This window comes from Rousettus aegyptiacus, unplaced genomic scaffold (genome assembly GCF_014176215.1).
Source record: "Rousettus aegyptiacus isolate mRouAeg1 unplaced genomic scaffold, mRouAeg1.p scaffold_m13_p_9, whole genome shotgun sequence".
In the NCBI taxonomy this organism is placed as follows: domain Eukaryota; kingdom Metazoa; phylum Chordata; class Mammalia; order Chiroptera; family Pteropodidae; genus Rousettus; species Rousettus aegyptiacus.
In genome coordinates this window covers 27974684-27996685 of record NW_023416312.1, presented here as the reverse complement: position 1 = coordinate 27996685, position 22002 = coordinate 27974684, and the positions used below count along the sequence as shown (strand labels likewise).

Here is a 22002-nt window from a genome sequence, read left to right as displayed (position 1 = left end):
AAACACTGAGAGGGCTATTTTAATTGTATAGCAAATGCAGGTACAATGCAAGTTCAAAACAAGTTTGGGGGCTGGTTTATGTGAACCTGAGTTAGCTGCTTAGTGATCACGGTTTTTCATTCTACAAAATCTGTGGGGCTTTTAGAACTTGACCTCATTCTTTTGTCAGATTCAAATAAAATGATTCTTAAAATAAAATAAAATAAAATGATTCTGGAATAACTCGAGTCAGGTCAGTTCCTAGGCTGTTCTCTACCTCCCTCGGGTTACTAGCAGGAAACGTGTGGAGAGGGAGTGGATAAAAAAGTTCCAATTCCCATCAGCAGCACGTTAGAAAAATTTTCCACCCGTTGGAGTTGCCTTCTTAGGACACTGTGAACTGGGTTTCTCTTAATCTCTTTTTGAGAGCCTTTTTTCTCAAAGGTTTGAATTGCCGTAGTGTTCAAAATGCCATGCTTGTTTTCGCTTTATACCATCATGCGATGAAGCCTCCAGCCCTGAGGCTCTTTGAAAGCTAACAACAATTTAGGAAGTGGAAATTCTAGGGGGTGGGGGCAGGAAGCCAGAGTTGCAGAGGGCAACAAACTACAGCTCCCACAAGTTCTCGCGGGGCGGCTCTCCTACTTCCCTCCTCCGCCCCCCCACCCCGAGTCTTGCGCTTGCGCGGAAGACCATACGCTGAGAGAAGAGGGCGGGGACAGGATATCGCGCTACGAGGAGGAGAAGGAGGAGGAAAAAAGAGACCATAGACTTCCGCCTGGGCCTAGAGCGGCTCTTAAAGTAGTGGGGAGAGGCAGGGTGGGCGGGGACCACCCTCAATACAGGCCGCCGGAGGTATCATGGCGACCCGGAATCCCCCTCCCCAAGGTGAGCGGCCGGGGCCCGAAGTAGTATCTAAGACGCGGCTCACAGGTCTCGACCTTGCTCCCGGGGCGCCTCTTTATTTCCCTGCCCACCATGGTTCCTGGGGCCTTTTTTTTTTTTTTGAGGCAGCCCTTTTGAGCACCCCCTCGGATCTAGGCATTCTTCTCTGCGGAACTTAGGGGAAGTGCGACACCCGCCCATAGCCCAGCCCTTCTCGGGCCTTACCTTCACCTCTGGCCCTTCATTTTCATCTTCAAACATGTTTTTCAGTCTTAACTACGAAGTGATTTCTTTTTGCTGAACCTCTAACTGATTCTGTCAGAGGAGGATCTCCTCTTTCTCCCACTAATGAAATGGATCTTGCTCTGGCCCTGGCCCTACTGAGATTTGGGGGTGATCCTTCATTCTGTGAAACTGATCTGACCGTATTGAGATTTTTGGGGTAACCCCTTGCTGCTGTGTAACTGTGAGCTGTCCGTGGCTTGGACTCCCCAGGCTGGCCTTGGGCCTTTGGAAAGGGAATGCTAGACCCTTTACTCGAGGCCCTAGTGCCAGGGATTATATGTAACAAATTCTGAATGTTTTCATCTGGGTATTTTCAGCTGTAGTCCAGAAGTGACAGTGAGTTGTATGTAGCAGATAAAAATTGTATAGTACGTTTCTGACTTTCGGTTGACTCTAAGTTTATTTTTCCCATTTTGTATTTTGAAGAATATGAAAGTGATGACGAATCTTACGAAGTGTTGGATTTAACTGAGTATGCAAGAAGAAACCACTGGTGGAATCGAGTGTTTGGCCACAGTTCTGGACCTATGGTAGAAAAATACTCAGTAGCCACCCAGATTGTAATGGGTGGAGTGACTGGCTGGTGAGAACAACATCTTTTGCATCACATTTCATTTGGAGCCTGACTGCTGCCCTTTTGTGCATGGGACAGTTACTGTGCTCACTCAGTGGGTTTACACTATTAATCCTAGATGAGTTCTACCTGGAGGCTTTTCTGTGTGATATGATTAGTGTAATCTATACACAGAGACTGTTGTGTTTTGGTGCTTTCCCTCCCCTGTGCCCACCACTATTCCACTCTTCCTTCCTCACCCTTCCTTTGATTCTTTATGTATTTAACCCCTTCTCAAATTTAGCAAATATGGTGGGTCTGATTCAGTGGTAGTAAAGAAGAAGAAATAGATAGAGTTAATTATATATTTTACTTGTTCACTGCTAACAACTGGAAAAACCCATGAGAACTCCCATAGTAGAACTGGTGTCCAGGATTGTCTGCACTGGAGAGAGCAGTGTAAAATTCTCAGTAAAAGTTATTGTGATACAGATGATTCTGTTGATTTTTGTGGGCTAGTAGGATTGTATACTTGAAGAGTTGTAGAACATTGAGCCTCTGTTGAAATTAAAGGGCTGATTGCTAACTAATAATATTGTGGGGTACATTAAATGGTTAATAAGCATTAACGTAACCTGTTAACATTTCAGACCACATAATTACATAATTGCTACTATAAATCTAATTCTGTTATTCTTAAAATAAAAGATAAGCCAAATAACAAGGGTCAGAAACAAGTTTGACCCTTTATTTTGAAAATGTTCATGACCATAGAGAATTTTTGAAGTTGATGTGGGTGCTTACCTTGTGCATAATCATTTTTTCTTAGATTTTAAGTTAAATTCATCTTATATTAATTTAAATATTTACATACTTGATAAGTATAACATTAATTTTTTAAATTTGTATTTTACACATACTTTAGAACAAAGATGCACTCCTATGCCTTTTTGTAAATGCCATTTTATGGTATAAATATTCATTGTGACGGTTCTTTGATGCAGAGGTGTAGTATTTATTCATGATGCATGCCTATTAATGCTGTTTATGGAAAAAGCCTGCAATTAAAAGAGAGATGCTTGGTTAGGGACCTGGTTATTCAGGTGATTCCCCATAGGTCGGTTGTACCTTGATCCCCATAATTCAGGGTCTGGTTTTCTGCTTAAATAAGCTCACAATTTGGTGTCATGGGTGATTAGTTAATGTGGGTCAGGGCCTAAATCCCATATTAAAAGAGACTAAAAAATAATTGAGCAATAGAATTAAATCATTGTGTGTTTTCTCCTTGTAAGTCAAACTTGATGAGAAGCCCCATAGTTGGAAGAAGTTTGCTTGGAGAGCCTAGAGACAGAGCAGGGGAAGTTAGGAAGTTCATTTTAGTGGCTCACGCCATCAAGCAAAGGACAGATGTGCTTGTGGAGCATGTTCCCTGGGATATTATGGAAACCTGGCTGTTGCTTGCCTCCTCCACTCCCTTTTCAGAGCCTTTGTTGCTGACTTCTCTACTGAGGAACATGATCTTTATAGTAATACACATATTTGGATAATAGCCAGGTGTTGGCCCAGGAACTGTGTAATAGAACTCGTACTACACAAGTGATTTGTTGCAATGAGTTTAGATTCAGTGTGGTAAATTTTTGCAGTTTTCTTAGGGTATAAGTAGATGTACTGTTGTGGCATACATTAAGAAAGAATCGTTAATAGACATTAACCTAGCTAGTTAACAATTCAGACAAATTCAGGACATGAGGAGGCTGTGATTATATTTAGCTATAGGTAGTTGTAGGTTTTTTTTAACAATAAATTAAAGCATGTTAGGATGAGTGGTTGCTAGGAGAGAGGGGAGGTGTGAAGATTTGTTAGAGGGTATGGAAGATTACTTAGTGTGGTCTGGGAACAAGGTAATGATGCCTTTGAGAGTGCAAAGAAGATGAGTCAAATGTTTTCAAGATAGAGTATATAGAATTGGTAATTAGTTGGACCCTGAAGATGATGAAGAAGCAGAGTGTGAGATGAATATGAGGTGGCAAGTGTAGAGAATGGTACTATCACTTTCAAATTGGGAGCTTAGCAGCAGTTGGTTTGGTTGGAAAGATAATGTTTGTTTTGGGGCATTTTGAATACTGGCATACCTCAGAGATATTATGGGTTCCATTCCAGACCACCACAACAATGAGAGTGGTAATCTTTTTGCTAGTGGAGGGTATTGCTTTCAATTTGTAAAAAATGCAACATCTGTGGAGTGCAGTAAAGTGAAGCGCAACAAAACAAGGTATGCCTGTATGTGGTTCTGGGTACTGGAGCAGTTCATCATGTGATTGGAAATGTAAATTTTTCATTTATGAAGGCATATTAGTTTCCTAGGGCTGTTGTAACAAAGTACCACAGCTAGGTGGCTTTAAACAAAAGAAATTTATTCTCTCACGGGTCTGGGAGCTAGAAGTCTGAAAGGTGTTGGCAGGGTTGGTTCTTCTTGGAGGCTCAGAGGTAGAATCTGTTTTATGCTTCTCATATAACTTCTGGTGGTTGCCAGCAATCTCTGGCTTTTGTTGGCTTGTAGACTTAGTACAGTCTCTGTCCTGCCATCACATGGCCATTTTTTCCCCTCTGTGTGTCTCTGTAACATACTGGATTAAGTCATATTAGATTTAAGGCCCACCGTACTCCAGTATAGCCTCATCTTAAATTACATCTGCAGTAACCTTTTAAATAAAGTGACATTCTGAAGTTCTGGGAATGGCATGAATTTTGGGGGCCACTAACCCAGTACAGAAGGCTAGAGTTAGCAAGATTCTTATGCACACGATGGATCTGGAATACTGAAGGGTATGTATGAGCTCACTGAAGGAAAAGAATCACAAAAGGAGTATGGGGTGACATTCAGGATAGATGAGGCAAAATGAGTTTAATATAGAGATACATACAGATGTAGGTCAGGAAGCGATGAGATGGAATTCCAGCTGGATCTTAAAGGATAGAAAAGCTTTAGATAGTGTAGAGCTAGGTGGAAACCCCTAGAAACAGGGAGATTAATAGCTTGAGCAACCAACAGTGATGACCGATTTGGAAACTAATTGGTTTGGAGCAGAAGGTTTGGGTAGCATGGGGGAGAATTAGGTGTGTAGAACATCTTGACTATATTACACAAAACAAATCCCTTCTATTACGGGGAATTTCAACTTTAGAAATATGGAAGAAAGTATAAGGAATCCCTGAATATTCAACGTTCAGTTTCGGCAGCCAATTTTTATTTCCTGTAAATTTCCCTCCTTTTCTTTTCATTCCTAAAGCGTACATCTCAGACAACTTAGATTGTGTACTTTTGAGTAGCTTATATAACTGAAAAGGAGCACTGGGGGTTTCTGAGCAGGTAGGGGAAATGAGCAGAAATGGGAAGATGTTAAGATTCTATTAGGAAAGTAATGAAAAGTAGAAGACAGTCGAGTACATCATTGATCTCATCTTTTCTTATTTCTTTCACTAAAAGGTGTGCAGGATTTTTGTTTCAGAAAGTTGGAAAACTTGCAGCAACTGCAGTAGGTGGTGGCTTTCTTCTCCTGCAGGTATGTAAAAACTTCAGTTCCTTGTATAGTGCACACAATGCACTATACAGATGATGTATTATAGAATTGTATACTTGAAACCTGTATAATTTTATTAACCGATGTCATCCCAATAAATTTAATAAAAGTAAAAAACACTTTAGTTCCTTGCCTCTGTTTATATATGCAGTCCTAGGGAACTGAGAAAGTCAAGTTTTAGCCACTTCACCCCTGTGTATTTTAATAGATGATGGAATTTTTCTTTTAGGCATCAGTTTATGGAAAAAATAAAATGAGTTTTGAAAGTTGGTATCTATCATGAAAGACAATTTAAATGCTTCTAAGTTTTTTAAGCAGAATATGATCCCAGTTATTAAAAAACAAACTTAAAATTTGAGTTATCTCATTTTTTTTATTACTTACCTAAATTTCCCTTGAAGCATCTCCTTAGCAAAGTAAACATTTCATCAATAATATAAACCTACTCATCCTGACCATTTTAAACATGCATTTAAAATTCACACGCACAGTATATAAAATTCAAAAGGTCTCTTTTCCGTTTCCTGTTTCCTAGCCATCAGTTTTCCTTCCCAGAGGAAATTGCTGTTAGCAATTTCAAACAGGCTTTTTAAAAGTAGGGAACCATAATAATATAGAAAGTGGAAAATTGAGTTTAAAAAATTATCCATAATCCTATTTCTGTGGCAGGTAGATTCGAAATTTTAGTTTCATACATGTTCCTCTAAGATTTAAAAATGTTTTGCTGTTAGAGGTTGTTTGTCAGGATGTTATCTGGCATTCATGCCTGTTTGCCACATATTTGTCCAAAAATATCGTTCCCTGAAATTGAAAATCTCTGAGAATGAATGTTAGCAACAATTTTGAAGATATAGAGAACTGTCAGTTGTGCCAGATTTTAAAAATTATTGATGATCATAGCAACCAAAATCTGACTTCAGCACCTAAGTTATCGATCATTTAATAACTAGTGTTGTTGCCTAAAGTCCAAAGGGATGGGATTTGTATGTGTTAAGCACAGATTTTGATTTGTTTATTAAACAACTCTTAAAAAAAATTTTTTTTCTGTTGATGGCATTATTAGGTGTAATTGCTTACTACTTGTGGTAAGAGGTAAAAAGGAATATGGTTAATATCTAAATTTAGTCCTTTGGGTGAATATACCAGCATTGGTATACAAGAGAATTTTATTTAAGCTGATTTTGACTTGTGTTTATATAGAATCAAGAATTAAAATATTTATAGACTTATCAAGAATTAAGATATTTAATTCTATAGCTGTTTGAAAACTCAGTTGTCATTTCTGTTTAGTGGAAAGGGGTACTGGACTGAAGTAGAGTTTCCTGAAATGTTCACAGAATACTGAAAATTATATATTGCAATCCACTCTGTGTGTCAGTTTTTCAGAAGTCCATTTCAGACCACGCAATATGTACTCCACATTGCTACCTTCTACTTCTTTGGGCCTAGTCCACATATTTTTTTGAAGTCACTAAGCAAAAGAACAGGTGACTTGTTTGCATCAAACCGTTTTTTTCCCACAAACATGACTGACATTGAAAACTCAGTAGAAGGTAACAGAGGAAATAAGAGTAACAAATGGCTTTAAGGGTAATTGCCTCATATTGTTTTGGCCCACTTTCATAATTTTGTTATATTTACTTATATTTAAAGATAAATATTAGTTTATTTAGACCTTAAAATTTTTCTAGTAACTCAATATTTACGTGTTTTTCAGTAGGTATTTATCACACTGCCATCTTAAAATAGATAGTGGTATGTAAATCTTTTAAATTTATTTTTCTGGAGTTGTATATGTCCATGATTCAAAGAGTCAAACACATGTACAAGGCTTGTTGCAGATTAGAGTAATATTCTGCCATTCTCACTACCTCCACCCATTTTTCCCTCCTCTTGAAGGAACCACTTTGAATTTTTAGCTAGCTGACTTTTAAGGTATTTATCTTTTTGTAAAAATAACAAGTTAATTGGACATTTCTTGATATATCAGTTTGAGGTATTAACTGTTGATTTCCCAGTATGGAATATGAGAATTTAGCTATCACTTATTAAACACTGTGCCACGTCCCCCCCCCCCCGCCCCCAACACACACTTGATACTTCTCCTCACCCCCCACTCACACATTCTGAGTATCATTACCTGGACTTCACTGAGCTGCTTGAATCTGTAAATTTATATCTTTAACCATGTTTGGGAAGGTTTTAGCTATTATTTCTTTAAATGTTTGTTCCCTCCTCTCTCTCCTCTCCTTCTGAGCTTGACTCTGATCACATACATGTTAGGCATTTTGATAATGTCCTAAAGCTTTGTTCATTTATTTTTTCAATCTTTTTTTTTCCAGACTGTATAATTTCTAGTGATGTAGCTTCAAATTCACTGACTCTTTGCCTTTTTGTTGTCTACCTTCTGCCATTAAGTCTATCCAGTGCATTTATTTCAGATATTGTATATTCCAATTCTAGAATTTCCATTTGGTTCTTTTCATATTTTTCTGTCTCTCAGGTGAGATTTCTTATCTTTTTATTACTTACAAGCATAGTTCTGTTTACCTGATTGAACGTAGTTATGATAGCTGTTTGAAAGTTCTTATAATTTCAATATCTGGGTCATCTCAGGGTTGGCATCTCTTTGTTTTCTTTTGAGACTAGGCCATATTTTCTCTTTTATCAAATCACTTTGGATTTTATCCTGGGCATCGGCAGTGTTATATTGTAGAGACTCTGGATTGTTTTATTTCTCTGAAGTGTGTTGATGTTTTGATTTCAGCAGGCAATTAACTCGGTTAGACTCAAATTGTAAACTTATTTTACCTGTGGTGGGTAGCAGCTCAAATCTCAGTTTCTTTTATCCTTAGCCAGAATGCTTGGTTCTGCCCCATGAATGTGTGGTTCATGATTTGGACAGAGTTTACATATAGAATTTGGGATTCCCCTTCTTTAGCTCTGTTTGTTTTGGTAGTTGTTATTGTCCTGGGCTCTGTCCTCTGGTTCTTCAGTCTAGAAAGATGGCATATTTTCTATTGAAGTGTTATCCATCCTGCAACTGCATCCCGCCCTCAGGATAAAGCCAGAAAAATGGGCAACTCACCTTATATTTGTTACCCTACCTACAAATTTCAACTCCTCTTCAAAATCTGCTTGCTTTTGTTAAGTATTGAGCTCTTGTATTTTAACCAGGGCTTATAGTCGCTATCTATGGGAGAGTCACTAGGGTTCATCGTCATCTCCATGCCTGTGACCCAATTACTATGTCAACTACTGCCTGGAAAAGCTTTCACTTGCCATTTGATCTAATCACCACTATTTTGCTGAGGAAAGAGTTTGAAGTGATAGTAAATAAATACAGGAAGAAATGTAGTAAGTTCTTTTATGTAGTCATTCACAGTGAAAATGGAGCCTATGACTTCTAACCTGTTTATATAAAATCAGCTGTTTTAATTATTTGAAGTGTTTTCTGTGTGGTTAATAGTCAAAGGGATGCATTAAAAGATTATAAAGAAAACCTAAGTTTGGTAGAAGTGATACAAAGCCTAATTCTTTACTACTTATGTGATTCTTTATATTTTGATTTTATTGTTTGGAGGGACTAACTAACTGTACTGGCTTACACACATACTGTTGTGCCTGTTCAGATTTTTCAGTGTCTCAGTAGTACCATGAGACTTTTTCTTATGGTTAATAGGCATTTAGCTATAGTTTTATTAAAAGGATTTATGGCATGAAACTTACGTGGAGCATATTTCTTTTATATTCTAAATTAGTCTTAATTTAAGTAGTCAGATCTAGTGAAGAGTCTTTATCAAACTACTTTGGATTGCTTTAGTGACCTAATAACTTATCCACTTCTGATCTCTTGTAATTAAACATTTTTTAAATAAAAGTGCTTTTTTATTAGCTGTATAATTTTGATAATGTGTCTTTTTAGCTAATTACTAAATTCCAAAAGTTATGATAGAATTATAGTACAGTTATAATATAATTTTTGAAATCTTTTCCCATCATACTATAATTTTTTAAAATTTTATTTTGTTAGTTTCAAGTATACAGTACATTGGTTAGATATTTATATAGTTTATAAAATGATCCCTCTAATATAATTTTTTTTATTGGTGTTCATCACATCTAAGTAATTATTTTTGCTTAATGTCCGTTTTCCATAATGGACCTGAAGTTCTCTGAGGTTGGAGACTTATGCTCTCTTGTTCTTGGCTATAGCTTGGGGGCCTGGAACAGTGCTTGGTACATGGAGTAGGCACTCAGTATCTGTTAAGTGAATGAATTAGTAAATGAATTGTGATTTCTCACCTCTAAGCTTCATAGATTTTCCAAAATCTGTTCATATATTCCTGGTTAATAGATTCATTAACAACCTAGTTGGTTTAGAATTAACTATTTTTATTACATTTTTATAGATTGCTAGTCACAGTGGCTATGTGCAGATCGACTGGAAGAAAGTTGAAAAAGGTGTAAACAAAGCAAAAAGACAGATTAAGAAACGAGCAAATAAGGCAGCACCTGAAATCAACAACATAATTGAAGAAGTAAGACAATGTACATTTTGCTTCTTTTTAATTTTTTTTGATGGGTCTGGCTTACAGAAAATGTGACTGGGGATTATCTTTTAAAGAAATTGATGTTTTTGGTCATGTCCAGAGGGTTAAAAATTGGGATCAAGGTACCATCTAAATTTATCATTTTTGGGGGGTAGTAGTTAATGTAATTTTCTCTCCCTTTCTCTCACCTACTTTTATTTGCATATAGCTGATAACATTATTTGTCCAGAATTTTTCCTCTGCTTTTACAAATGTGTATATGTGTAGACAAGGTATGGTAAAACTAAAACTACCTATTTTTTCCTTGAGGTGAAAGTTTTTAAAATGTGTATATTTTATAACTATATTAGTTTTATTAATGTTTTTAATGTATAGTTTGTCTATTTTCTTCTGGTACTATGTTTAGAATTGAATTGAGTACTCCTTTGTCTTTATTTTTGTTCTATCCTTTTAGTTCTCTCACTTTTTATTTTGAAAAATTTCAAATCAGTTGCAAAATCGAAACACAAATAGAAAGTCAATACTCATATATTCTTCATCTATTCACTAAATTGTTCACATTTTGTAGCATTTGCTTTATCTCTGTGTGTATATGTATTTATTTGTATACATATGTGTATGTGTGTGAGATTTTCACTTTTCTTTTTCTAAACTGTTTAAGGCATTATGACTTTTCATGCTGAAATACTTAGCACTTATCTCCTGAGTATGGATATTCTCCTATACAACTACTATTACCCTTATTAATCCCCAAATATTTAACATGATATAATATTTCCTAATATACAGTCCACATTAAGAATTTTTTCACAAAATCTTTTTTAAAAAAATTAATTTCTTTTTATGATGACATTGGTTAATGAAATCCAATAAGTTTCAGCCGTACACTTTAACAGTAAGGCAAATATATGTTTACACTGTGTGTTCACCTCCCATAGTTAGATTTCTTTCTGTCACCACATATTGGACCCCCTTTGTCCCATCTACCTCCCCCCTCGCCCTACCCCTACTCCTGTGGTAACCACTAGTCTTAGTCCCTGTCCATGAGTCTCTGTTTGTTTATCCTGTTGATCTGTTGCTTTTAGGTTTATATCCCACATATAAGTGATATCATGTGATTTTCAACTTTTTCTGTCTGGCTTATTTCATTAGCATGATTATCTCGAGGTCCATCCATGTTGTCACAAATGGCAGTATTTCATCTCTTATAGCTGAGTAGTATTCCATTGTATATATGTACCACAGCTTCTTTAGCCAGTCATCTATCATAGGAAATTTCAGTTGCTTCCATGTCCTGGATACTGTGAACGATGCTGCTATGAACATCGGTGTGCAAATATCTTTTTAGATATGGATTTTCAAGTCCTTGGGGTAAATACCCAGTAGAGGGATTGCTGGACCATCAATTGCTGTACATCAATTCTTAGTTTTTTTTTGGAAGCTCCATACTGTTTTCTATAGTGGCTGTACCAATTTGCAGTTGCACCAGCTGTGTATGAGGGTTCCTTTTTCTCCGCACCCTCTCCAACATTTGTTACTTGTCCTGTTGATTATAGCTATTCTAACAGGTGTGAGATGGTATCTCATTGTGGTTTTGATTTGCATTTCCCTAATAGTTAGTGATGTTGAGCATCTTTTCAAATATTTGTTGACCATTTGTATGTCCTTTAGGGAGAAGTGTCTGTTTATGTCCTCTGCCCATTTTTTGATTGGACCACTTGTTTTTTTGTTGTCATGGAGTTGTATGAGTTCTTTGTATATTTTGGATATTAGGCCTTTATTGGAGGCGTTGCTTGAAAATATATTTTCCCATTTGGATGGTTAACTCTTTATCTTGTTGACGATTTCTTTTGCTGAACAGCAGCTTTTTAGTTTGATGGAGTCCCATTCATTTATTTTAGCCTTTACTTCCCTTGTTTTTGAGGTCAAATTCATAAAATCCTCTTTAAGTCCAAGGTCCTTGAGTTTAGTTCCTATGTTTTCTTCTATGTCTTGTATTGTTTCAGGTCTTATATTCAGGTCCATGATCCATTTCGAGTTAATTTTGATGTGTGGTGATAGACAACAGTCCAGTTTCATTCTTTTGCAGGTGACTTTCCAGTTTTCCCAACACCACTTATTGAAGAGGCTTTCCTTTCTCCATTGAATGTTTTTGGCTTCTTTGTCAATAATTATTTGCCCATATAATTATGGGTTTACTTCTGGACTCTTGATTCTGTTCCACTGGTCCGCGTTTCTGTTTTTCTGTCAATTCCATGCCGTTTTGATTACTGTCACTTTGTAGTATAATTTGAGTTCGGGCAGAGTGATGCGTCCAGGCTCGTTCTTTTTTTTTCAGAATGGCTTTGTCATTTGGGGATCTTTGTGCTTCCATACAAATCTGATGATATTTGTTCTATTTCCTTAAAAAATGCCAATGGGATTTTGATGGGGATTGCATTAAATGCTTTAGGTAATATGGTCATTTCAACTATGTGGGTTCTTCCAACCCAAGAACATGGAATATCTTTCCATTTCTTTGTATCTTCTTAGATTTCTTTTAATAGGATCTTATAGTTTTCATTATATAAGTCCTTCACATGTTTCGTTAAATTTATTCTAGGTATTTTATTCTTTTTGTTGCAATTCAAAAAGCAATTATTTTTTCTACTCTTTTTCTGACATGTCATTATTAGAGTATAGGAACGCTATGGATTTTTGAATGTTGATTTTGTATCCAGAAACTTTACTATATTTGCTTATTGTTTCTAGTAGTGTTCTTATGGAGTCCTTAGGATTTTCTATATAGAGAATCATGTTATCTGCAGATAGTGACAGCTTGACTTCTTCGTTTCCTATTTGGATGCCTTTTATGTCTTTCTCTTGCCTGATTGCACTCACCAGGACCTCCAGTGTTATATGTATTGAATAAGAGTGGCGATAGTGGACAGGCTTACCTTGTTCCTGATCTTAGAGGGAAGGTTTTTAGTTTTTCACCATTAAGTATAATGTTGGCCGAGGGTCTGTCATAGATGGCCTTTATTATGTTAAGGTACTTTCCTTCTATACCGATTTTGTTAAGTGTTTTGATCATAAATGGATGGTGTATCTTGTCGAAGGTTTTTCTGCATCTATCGATATGATAATGTGATTCTTATTTTTTATTTGTTTATGTGGTGTATCACATTAATCGATTTGCCTATGTCGAACTATCCTGTGCCTCTAGGATGAAGCCCACTTGGTCGTGGTGTATAATCTTTTTGATATATTGCTGTATTCAGTTCACTAGTGTCTTATTTAGGCTTTTTGCATCTGTGTTCATGAGAGATATTGGTGTGTAGTTTTCTTTTTTGTGTTATCTTTGCTAGATTTTAGTATCAGAGTAATATTGCCCTTATAAGATGAGTTAGGAAGTATTACCTCCTCTTCAGTTTTCACAAAATATCTTTAATACCTTTTTTCTGTAATCGAAAATTATTTATTGCATTTGGTTGTCATGTTTTTGAAATCTTTAATCTTGAACAATCACTTCATCTGGGTTTTTGTTTTGTTTTTCTGTCTTTCATGACACATTTGTGAAGCATCTAGTCAGAATATCTCACAGTTTGGCTTTGTCTAATTGCTTCGTGATTTTATTTGGGTTAAACTTTTTTATTGATGTAGTATTTTTTTTTGATTATGCACATTTTTCTTACTGGCTAAGTGGATTGTTAGTAAATATCATTGTGCATGCTGTGGGAATTTATTACATAATCTGTATTAATAACTTGCTGAATGGACCATTTATGCATGCACTATAGGTAGATTTCTTTTTATCTTTGAGATTATTGCTTGGCTATAGCTTTGGGGCTTATAACAATGATTGGCACAGAGTAGGCTCTCAGTAGCTGTTAAATATACCTATAATCTTAATAGCCAAGAAACTTACTGGGCTTGGCTGGGTACTCTAGGCTCTTTAGTTTATAATGGACAACCCTGGCATTTTGTTTGGTGGTTGGCACCTGCTATAGTAGGTACTTAAGAATTTTTGCTCACTATTTATTGAATTGAGGAAAACTACTAAAAACATTCCAGATTCAATAATTAAGAGTATTTTTAAATTTTTTATTTTGTTTTTCTTACTGTGGTAAAATATACATAATAAAACTTAATATTTTAACTATTTTTAGATGCACAGTTATTCGCAAATAGTGCATTCAAATTTTCGTGCAGCCATCACCACCATCCTTTTTCAGAGTTTTTTCATCATCCCAAACAGAAACTCTTACCATTAAGTAATAACTCCCACAGTTAACCCCCTCTCCCTAACCCTTGGTAACCTGTCTTCTGTTTACTGTCTCAATGGCTTTGACTGTTCATGTAAGTGGAATCATACTTCATTTGCCCTTTTTTGTCTGTCTTATTTCATTTAGGATAATGTTTTTGAGGTTCTCTCATTTTGTAGCATAATTAAGAGTATATTTGTTTAAACTTAACTTTATGTTTCAGGCAACAGAATTTATCAAACAGAACATTGTGATATCCAGTGGATTTGTGGGAGGCTTTTTGCTAGGCCTCGCATCTTAAGGATATGAATATTCTACCACAGTGGAGTCATCTGTAAGAAGAAAAGTGGTGGCGACAAGGTGGGCTCTCAACATTACACGCTGCAAGACTCTCCAGGGCGATGAGAAACAACTAGCTGAACAACATCAAACTCACAATTTAGTTTCTTGTCATCTGAAGTTTGGTAAACTAGTATCTGCTGTAAAACAACCTATATGGTATGTGTACAATAGTATTCCTGAGCAAAATATAGCTCTCATTTATTTAAATCAGATGTTCTTCATAGTGCTTTATAGTATAGTGCCGATAATTAAAAGTTTGTATTACAGCTTGTTTAGGACTGACTTGTGTTTAAAGATATGTTTACAATCAACTGAAGAGCTGTAATGCCCTTTGATGGAAGGATTTAGAAATAGTAGAATTTAAAGATCTTAAAGAGATTTAATACCAATTTTTAGGTTGTTTTTCCCTGCAATTTGTACTTTGCTTATATAATCACTAGTAAACAGTTTTAAGGAAGGCTCTTCTAAGGAACTATTACATGTTTAAAGCTCTTTTTCTTTTTTTGATGTCTGTAGTTGTAAAAATATATTTCCTTTGTATATAAGCTTTTAATTTTTTTTATTAATTTATTTATCGTGGCAGCCTGAGCAGAACTAATTGTTTTGAGGATACATATAGTTGGGTCACTGATTCATTTTACTAACTTTGAGTAAGGTTCCCTTTCCATTTCTAAAAATTCTAATTATTATTTTATCCCCTTCTTCACAATGAGGTAAAAATCACCTTAAAATACTTAGTATTATAGTATTAATTTGCTGCCTGAGAAACAGTGATTTTTCTATATAATTATGAAATTGTAGCTTAAAGAGAATTGTCTTCTTGATCTAGTCTGAGATGTAAGTGCTAAGGCTTTCACATTTTTGGTAGCATTATGTTGATTGAACACTAGGCCATTTGACTTGATTCTCAGGGCTGCCTGCCATCACACTCCCTCCAAGGCTCCTTTGCCCAGAAAAGCTTTCTGTATCGTTTGTTTTGTCCATCGAGTTCTAGGTTGGAAAACTGGGAAAAACATCAGAACAACATGTGTTGGAGTCTTCAGACTGGAAAGACTTTGCAGATATTCAGACTGTGTCCTTTGATAGGAAGTCCCCTTAGTGTATTTTGTGTATTGTCAAAATAAGATATTTGATACTTTCAAGATTGGTTATAATCTGTGTGCTTTCCTTATTGTAAGACTCCTTAAAATTGAATGTGGGATTGATCTTCATTATTTTTTTTTTCTTTACTCTCATTCGTGCCTCAGATATAATGCTAAATAAAACAGACTTTCTTAATATGAAATAATTTTGCTTATAAATACTTGTTATTTCTTCTTTGAGCTTTCTCTACTGCCTTGCCTAGCTATTCATTGCTGTGGAGTTAAAAGGGAAAAATATTCTACATTAGGTAGAACCTTGGCTGTGCTTTGTGCCATATCTGCATGATGCTTTCATCTGATACAGTGGGGCAAGCTACTGTAGGGAGCTCTAGTAGTTGGCCCAGTTCACTTTGGAAATATTTATAGTGTCCTGTGTATGATGTACTGGGAAAGTGGAGGGGGACACAGAAATATCTGCCTTCAAATAGAGACTAAAATATTCCTATATGAAAAGTTATATAATAATATAGAACCTGGCATATGATTTAGTGCAAATGAGTCATAGGAATAACTACTTTCAGAGTCCAAATATGAATGAAAATTTAAAATGATAGCACTTTATTTTTGCCTGTACATTTCCAAATATCTGTTGATTCATTTGAAAATATTTGTATAAAGTGCAAAATATTATCAGTGCCCTCCATACTGTCTCCTCTCTGTTAGAACGCCTTGTTCTGCCTCATGTCTGCACCATTTCCCCAATATGTTGTACAGTATTTGAAGCAGTTTTATGTGTTAGTCACTATCTTGTGACACATGCTGTGTAATGCTTTACTCGTGGTAGGTATTCAGTTAATATGAATGAGTGGAGGCACTTGTGATAAGTGTATCATTGTGCTAAAGTTGGTGTCAACCTGTAGGAAACCTCTGTGCAGCAGTCCAGTGAATCAGGCTCCATCAGAAAGGACTTGGTGTGGGGCTTGGTTGGAATGAAAAGATTGTAAGATGTATTAAAACTTGGATATATAGAATATAGGTACTTTGTAGTCTAGGCTTTGGAAGATATATAAGGACAGTTTGACTGATTTTTATTTTTTGTTCTTATAGCCTTCCCATCCCCTTCATAAGAAAAGATGATTTTTAATATGCAATATGAATGAAATATATTCATTGTAGAAAAATGCGTTAGCATAAAGAATATACAGAATGTTTAGGATATGATGTATTTAGAGATAATTATGGTCCATATTTTGGTACATGGTCTTTGGGGATTTTTCTACCTGTGTATGAACACACATACTATGTGTACTTTGTATAAAAATGGAGTCATAGTTTATGTACTATTTTATAAATAGCTATTTTCAGGTACATTTTAGGAATATCTTTTTATAATAGCAGGTACATTTTTGATCACAGAAAGAACATAAATGTCCACCCTCATCCCCTTTTATGAGAAAACCATTATTAATTGTTCTTTTAATATATATTTTAATACAGTTATATTCAGATTATTTTTATTGTGTATTGAATGTTCACTCAGAAAGCTAAGGAATTTTGTGCACATCTACTCTTCCCTGCCCATTTTAAAAATTATTTTTTATTTTTTCCCCACCCTTTTTTGTTGTAATAAATTTGTAGGTTTTCTAGTAGACACTTTATTACTTTAAATATTATACTTTTCTGTCCCTATTTACCAACTTTAGATAATATCTGCTAGCTCTCTGTAATTAAAGATGAGAAAATAAGCATACCTTTTCCCTAGCTACCCTCTGGCCTTCTGATTTTTGTTAAATTACTTTTAATGGTACATTCAAATGATAGAATTCTATGCAATTATTGTGAGGAATGTAGAGCTATATAAATTGATCTCGAGAGATCCACATTTTAGTGATAAAATCAGGTTACAAACAGTGTAATCTCACTATTTTGAAAAACTACATAGTTGAGTATAAATATGCACATGGATGTTCATAGAGGCTATCTCTGTGAGTATGATATATAAGATTTTTCATGTATTTTCCACATTTTTATGTCATCTAAAGTCTTCATAGTGAGTGAGTACATGTTAATTTGTAGTTAGCAAAAGTTATTTTTTTAGAATGAGGAATAAGAATTTAAAATTAATAGATTATTGTCATTTGGGGGGCCTTTTTCTTTTTAACTTTTCTCCTTCACTAAATTTATTTTTTGTTTTTGTCAAAATAATGTGTATAGTTCAAGAAGTCAAATAGTATTTGACTACAGAAAGCTTCTAATAAAAAGAGCACTTCTCTGCTCTATCTTTCTTCAACTTAGTGGCTTTTTCCCCAGAGGAGTATCAACTATGTTGGTTGTTTCTCTTGGTGTTTACTCCAACCATGAAGACTTTCTATTAGGATAAATGACTTGACTTCCTATTATGGTAGATAAGGATTTAGCATATCTTTTTGCATCCCTGTAACAATTTATTAAATTCTTATAAAGTTTTATACATTACTATGACAAATACTTACTGTTGAATAAGAACACAACTTTTATAGATCCCTTTATGTGGGTTCAGCTGGAATCTAGCTTTAGCCTGATTCTGCGAATAGCTCTGGAGCATGAAAGGCACTGTGCCTGGGAGAATAATAGCTCCCCAGAGATGTTCACATCATAATTCTCTGAACTTGTGAGTACATTAGGTTATATGGCAAAAGGAGAATGAAGGTTACAGATGGAATTAAAAGTTGCTAATCAACCAGTCTCAAAGAGATTATTTTCGAATATCCTCGTGGGCCCAATGTAATCACAAGAGTCCTTTAAAGAGGAAGAGGGAGGCAGAAGAGAAAGAGTGATAGAGCTATGACTGTGGAAGAATGATCGGACAGAGGCTGTGTTGTGGCTTTGAAGATGGAGGAAGGGGACCATGAGCCAAGGAATACTAGCTGCCTCTTGAAGCTGGAAAAGGCAAGCAAACACTCTCCAGTTACGTCCAGAAAGGAACACAGACCTGCCGACTACTTGATTTTAGCCCAGTGAGACCCATGTTGGATTTCTTACCTCCACACCTGTAAGATAATAAATTTGCATTGTCTTAAGCCAGTATATCTGTGATAATTTGTTACAGCAGCAATAAAAAACAATACTGGCACCACTGAGTTGTCCCTCCTGTGGCAAGGGAGCTGGCTTTTTGTCTCCGTATGAAATACTAGCTACAGTCTGCTCCTAGGGGTTGGGATGGATAACCTCCCAGCCTGTAAGGCACCTAGCTACTTAGAGTAATTATCATGAGAATGGTGCAAATGTCAGCCATCAGCAGCTAATATGACAGCTAGACAGTGGGTGTACTGGCCGAATAGGGTTCTCAGTGGGACTTCAGTCTCCACTACAGTAAATCTAAGCCAGCACTGCACGTGTAAAACAATAGTTATGCACTCTTGGGGGTGGAAGAGCAATAAATGTAGAACTGAAATATTGGGATTTGTAGCAAAATCCTTGTATTGTTTCAAAACATTAACTACATTTAAGTTGAGTGGATGTTAAAATTTAAGAGCAATCCCTAAATGAATTACTATTGGTTGTGAACAGATACATTTCAAATATACAAATAAGCAATACAAAATCTAAATGAAGGGAGGAAAAGAAGAAGCACAGAGAAAGTAGAGTAAATAGGAAGCATAAAATAAGATGATAAAAATAAATCCAAATAGTACTCACACCTCAAAAGGTGAAGTGAACAGAATTCATGATTTGATTTTATATCAACATACTATTTAGAATGAAGTAGTGGGATTAGAGCCATGGAAAAGAAAATATTTATAAAACATCACCATTCAGTGAAGGAGTCTCCAAGCCTCAAGTTGTAATAAAGCCTCTTAATTTTTTTTCTAATCTTCCCGCCCCTACCCCCCAAGCTGGGACAGACTCAGTATCTACTGTTTTTTTTTTAAACATATATCTCGTGTTCTTTCTTGGATTACTTACATTTTTGGTTGAATTATTTTCCTGAGTAATTCTTGTAGTTGTGGGAGGTAAACTTGCCGAGTTCTTGTATGCTTAAAAGATCTTTTTTTTTCTCATACAATTCAATATTGACAATATTTTCCCCTTAGAATTCTGAAGACAGTGCTCCATTGTATTCTTGTACCTGGTCTTGTATGATACCAGTCTGATTTTTTAACCTTTCCATATAACTTTTTTTCTTTGAAAACCTTGTAGATTTTTTTCTATTACCTTGGTGTTTTGAACTTTTGTAAATTTCACTCTAAATGTGAGTTTTTCAAAACTGAATTAGAGAAATTCAGTGTTAGTTAAAAATTCAAGTTAGTGTCATTTTGCTGTATGTTCTTGTCATTACATAGAAATTACATATAGCTAATATTTAAAATCCAAGTCCAGTAGGAGGGTCTAAACTCTCCCTAGATTGTGAGATTGAGAGCCCCCAAATAAGTGCTTAGTAAAGTATGATAGGAAAGAATTCAGAATCATAGAAATGAAACAAAATCTTTTTCTTTTATTATATTCAGCATTATTTAAGTTCTTAAGATTCCTATTCTTGCCTCAAGCAAATTATACTTTTTTAATAGACTTTATTTTTTAGAACAATTTTAGGTTTACGGAGAAATTCAGCAGGATAGTATATAGAGTTCTCATATCTCCCCCAGATTTACACACACTTTCTTCTATTAGTAACATCTTAATTAGTTTGGTACATTTGTTATGGTTAATGAACCAGTACTGATATATTATTATTAACTAAAGTCTATACTTTATTCAGATTTTTTTTTTATCCAGGATCCCATCCAGGATATCATGTGACAGTTGTCATGTCCTCTTACACTCCTCTTGGTGTACAGCTTCTCAGACTTGTTTTGTTTTTGATGACCTTAACAGTTTTGAGGAAGACTGGTCAGGTATATTGTAGAATGCCCCTCTATTGGAATTTTTATGATGTGTTTTTATGATTAGAGTTATGGGCTTTAAGGAAGAAGATCACAGAGGTAAAGGGCCATTTTTATCACATTACATCATGTCAAGGGTACATAACATTAACATGATTTACCACTGTTGATATTGATGTTGAGCCTGATCATCTGGCTGAGCTAATATTTTGTCAGGTTTCTCCACTGTAAAGTTAATCTTTCTCTCCATGTTCTATCACTGGACTTTTGGAAGGAAGTTAGTATGTACAGCCCATGCTTAAGGAGAGAGAAATTATGCTACCCCTCCTTTAATATGGAGTATCTACATAAATTATTTGGAATTCTGCACAGGATATATGTGTTTTCTCCCCTATTAATTAATTTATTTAATCATATCAATAAGGACCTAAGGAGATTTATGCTTTGAGCTATAATCCAACACTACTTTATTTTTTTGCGGAAATGACCTGATTCAGCTGTAGATTAACCACACCCTATAGATCTGGAAACTCTTGCCACGCCTAATGATCTGTAAATAGATAGGACTGGTGGTTCTGGACTTCCTTCCCACTTGAAGCCCCCACCTGAAACTCCCCCTCCCATCCTGAGTCAGGAAGTGCACATAGACCCTAAGACAAAGGAATCACATGCCCCTTGCATGGAACAGTACTGGGGTATATAAGCTGTAAGAAATCTAACCAGAACGAGCTTGTGTCTTTTACCTCACGTGCTCCGCCTACCTAATAAACTTTCCCTCTAACAAAGTTGTCTGAGTGTCCAAATTTCCTCCATAGGGTGTTGCTTCCTACAGCAGTATAACTTGTTAATATTTTCCATGTTTTCTTTTTGCTTCGTATTCTAGAATAGTCCTTAGTTTTACTTCTAGCCCATCAATTTGGCTTTTTAGGCTGTAGGTGTTTTTTTTTTTTTAAATCATTTAGCCTGTTAAAATATTTAGGTCAATAATTATATTTATTCATTCATTTTCTAAGAACTCTTTGTATCTGTTTTTTTTTAATTGCAATCTGTATTTTACTTATGTTTTACTTTGCAGGATTGGTTTTTCTCAAAGATCTGGCAACATTTGGATTTCAGTTTATATTTATGAATAAAAGGATTGTTTTTGTTAATATAGATAGCTAGAGTGAATTTTCTTTGCAGTCCTGCAGGTCTGCTTTCCTCACAGATGGCTTCTTTGAAGAGGAGGACTGGGCACAGTTTCAGTGGGAGAGGTAGCAGCAGGAGACCTTCCTTGTAGATAGGTGGGGGTCAGGGAGTAGTAGGCAAGTGAACCTGGATGGGGAACTTAGTGGAGAGCTAAAGGGATTGAACCCATTTTCTATTTTCTGTTCTCTGTTCCTGCAAGAGTACCACTTCTGCTTTCTCAGATCTTTATACCCCCATTAGGGCCAGTTTCTTCAAAGAACATTCTTGGACTTTTCCTGCTAGCAGGTCTGTTCAGGTGAGGGCAAAAAAGGGCCGCTTAATGTTTTAAGCAGCCACTAATGACGCCCTAGATTCATGATTTAATTTGCAGTTACAAGATAGTGATGTTCTAAGTTAATTATTTGTTCTTGAGCAACTAATTTTAAAAACTTGAATTCTTTTAGGAAAA

General features: G+C 35.6%; 1 protein-coding gene across 1 annotated transcript; it reads left to right on the top strand.

The window, feature by feature from the left end:
* The first annotated feature begins 717 nt into the window (after nt 1–717).
* On the top strand, nt 718–15710 carry FUNDC1 (FUN14 domain containing 1). Its single transcript, XM_016166669.2, has 5 exons — nt 718–867; nt 1576–1732; nt 5190–5265; nt 9696–9824; nt 14304–15710. The coding sequence occupies exons 1-5, from the start codon at nt 840–842 to the stop codon at nt 14379–14381; spliced, it is 468 nt and encodes a 155-aa protein (XP_016022155.1). The 5' UTR covers nt 718–839; the 3' UTR covers nt 14382–15710.
* The last annotated feature ends 6292 nt before the right edge of the window (nt 15711–22002 follow it).

What these genes read in the sequence shown, in the direction of transcription:
- FUNDC1 (XM_016166669.2), top strand. Translation starts at nt 840, where the DNA reads ATGGCGACCCGGAATCCCCCTCCCCAAG. An exon ending in CCGGAATCCCCCTCCCCAAG is followed by an intron (nt 868 to 1,575) that starts GTGAGCGGCCGG and finishes TGTATTTTGAAG; the next exon opens with AATATGAAAGTGATGACGAA. An exon ending in GTGGCTTTCTTCTCCTGCAG is followed by an intron (nt 5,266 to 9,695) that starts GTATGTAAAAAC and finishes ACATTTTTATAG; the next exon opens with ATTGCTAGTCACAGTGGCTA.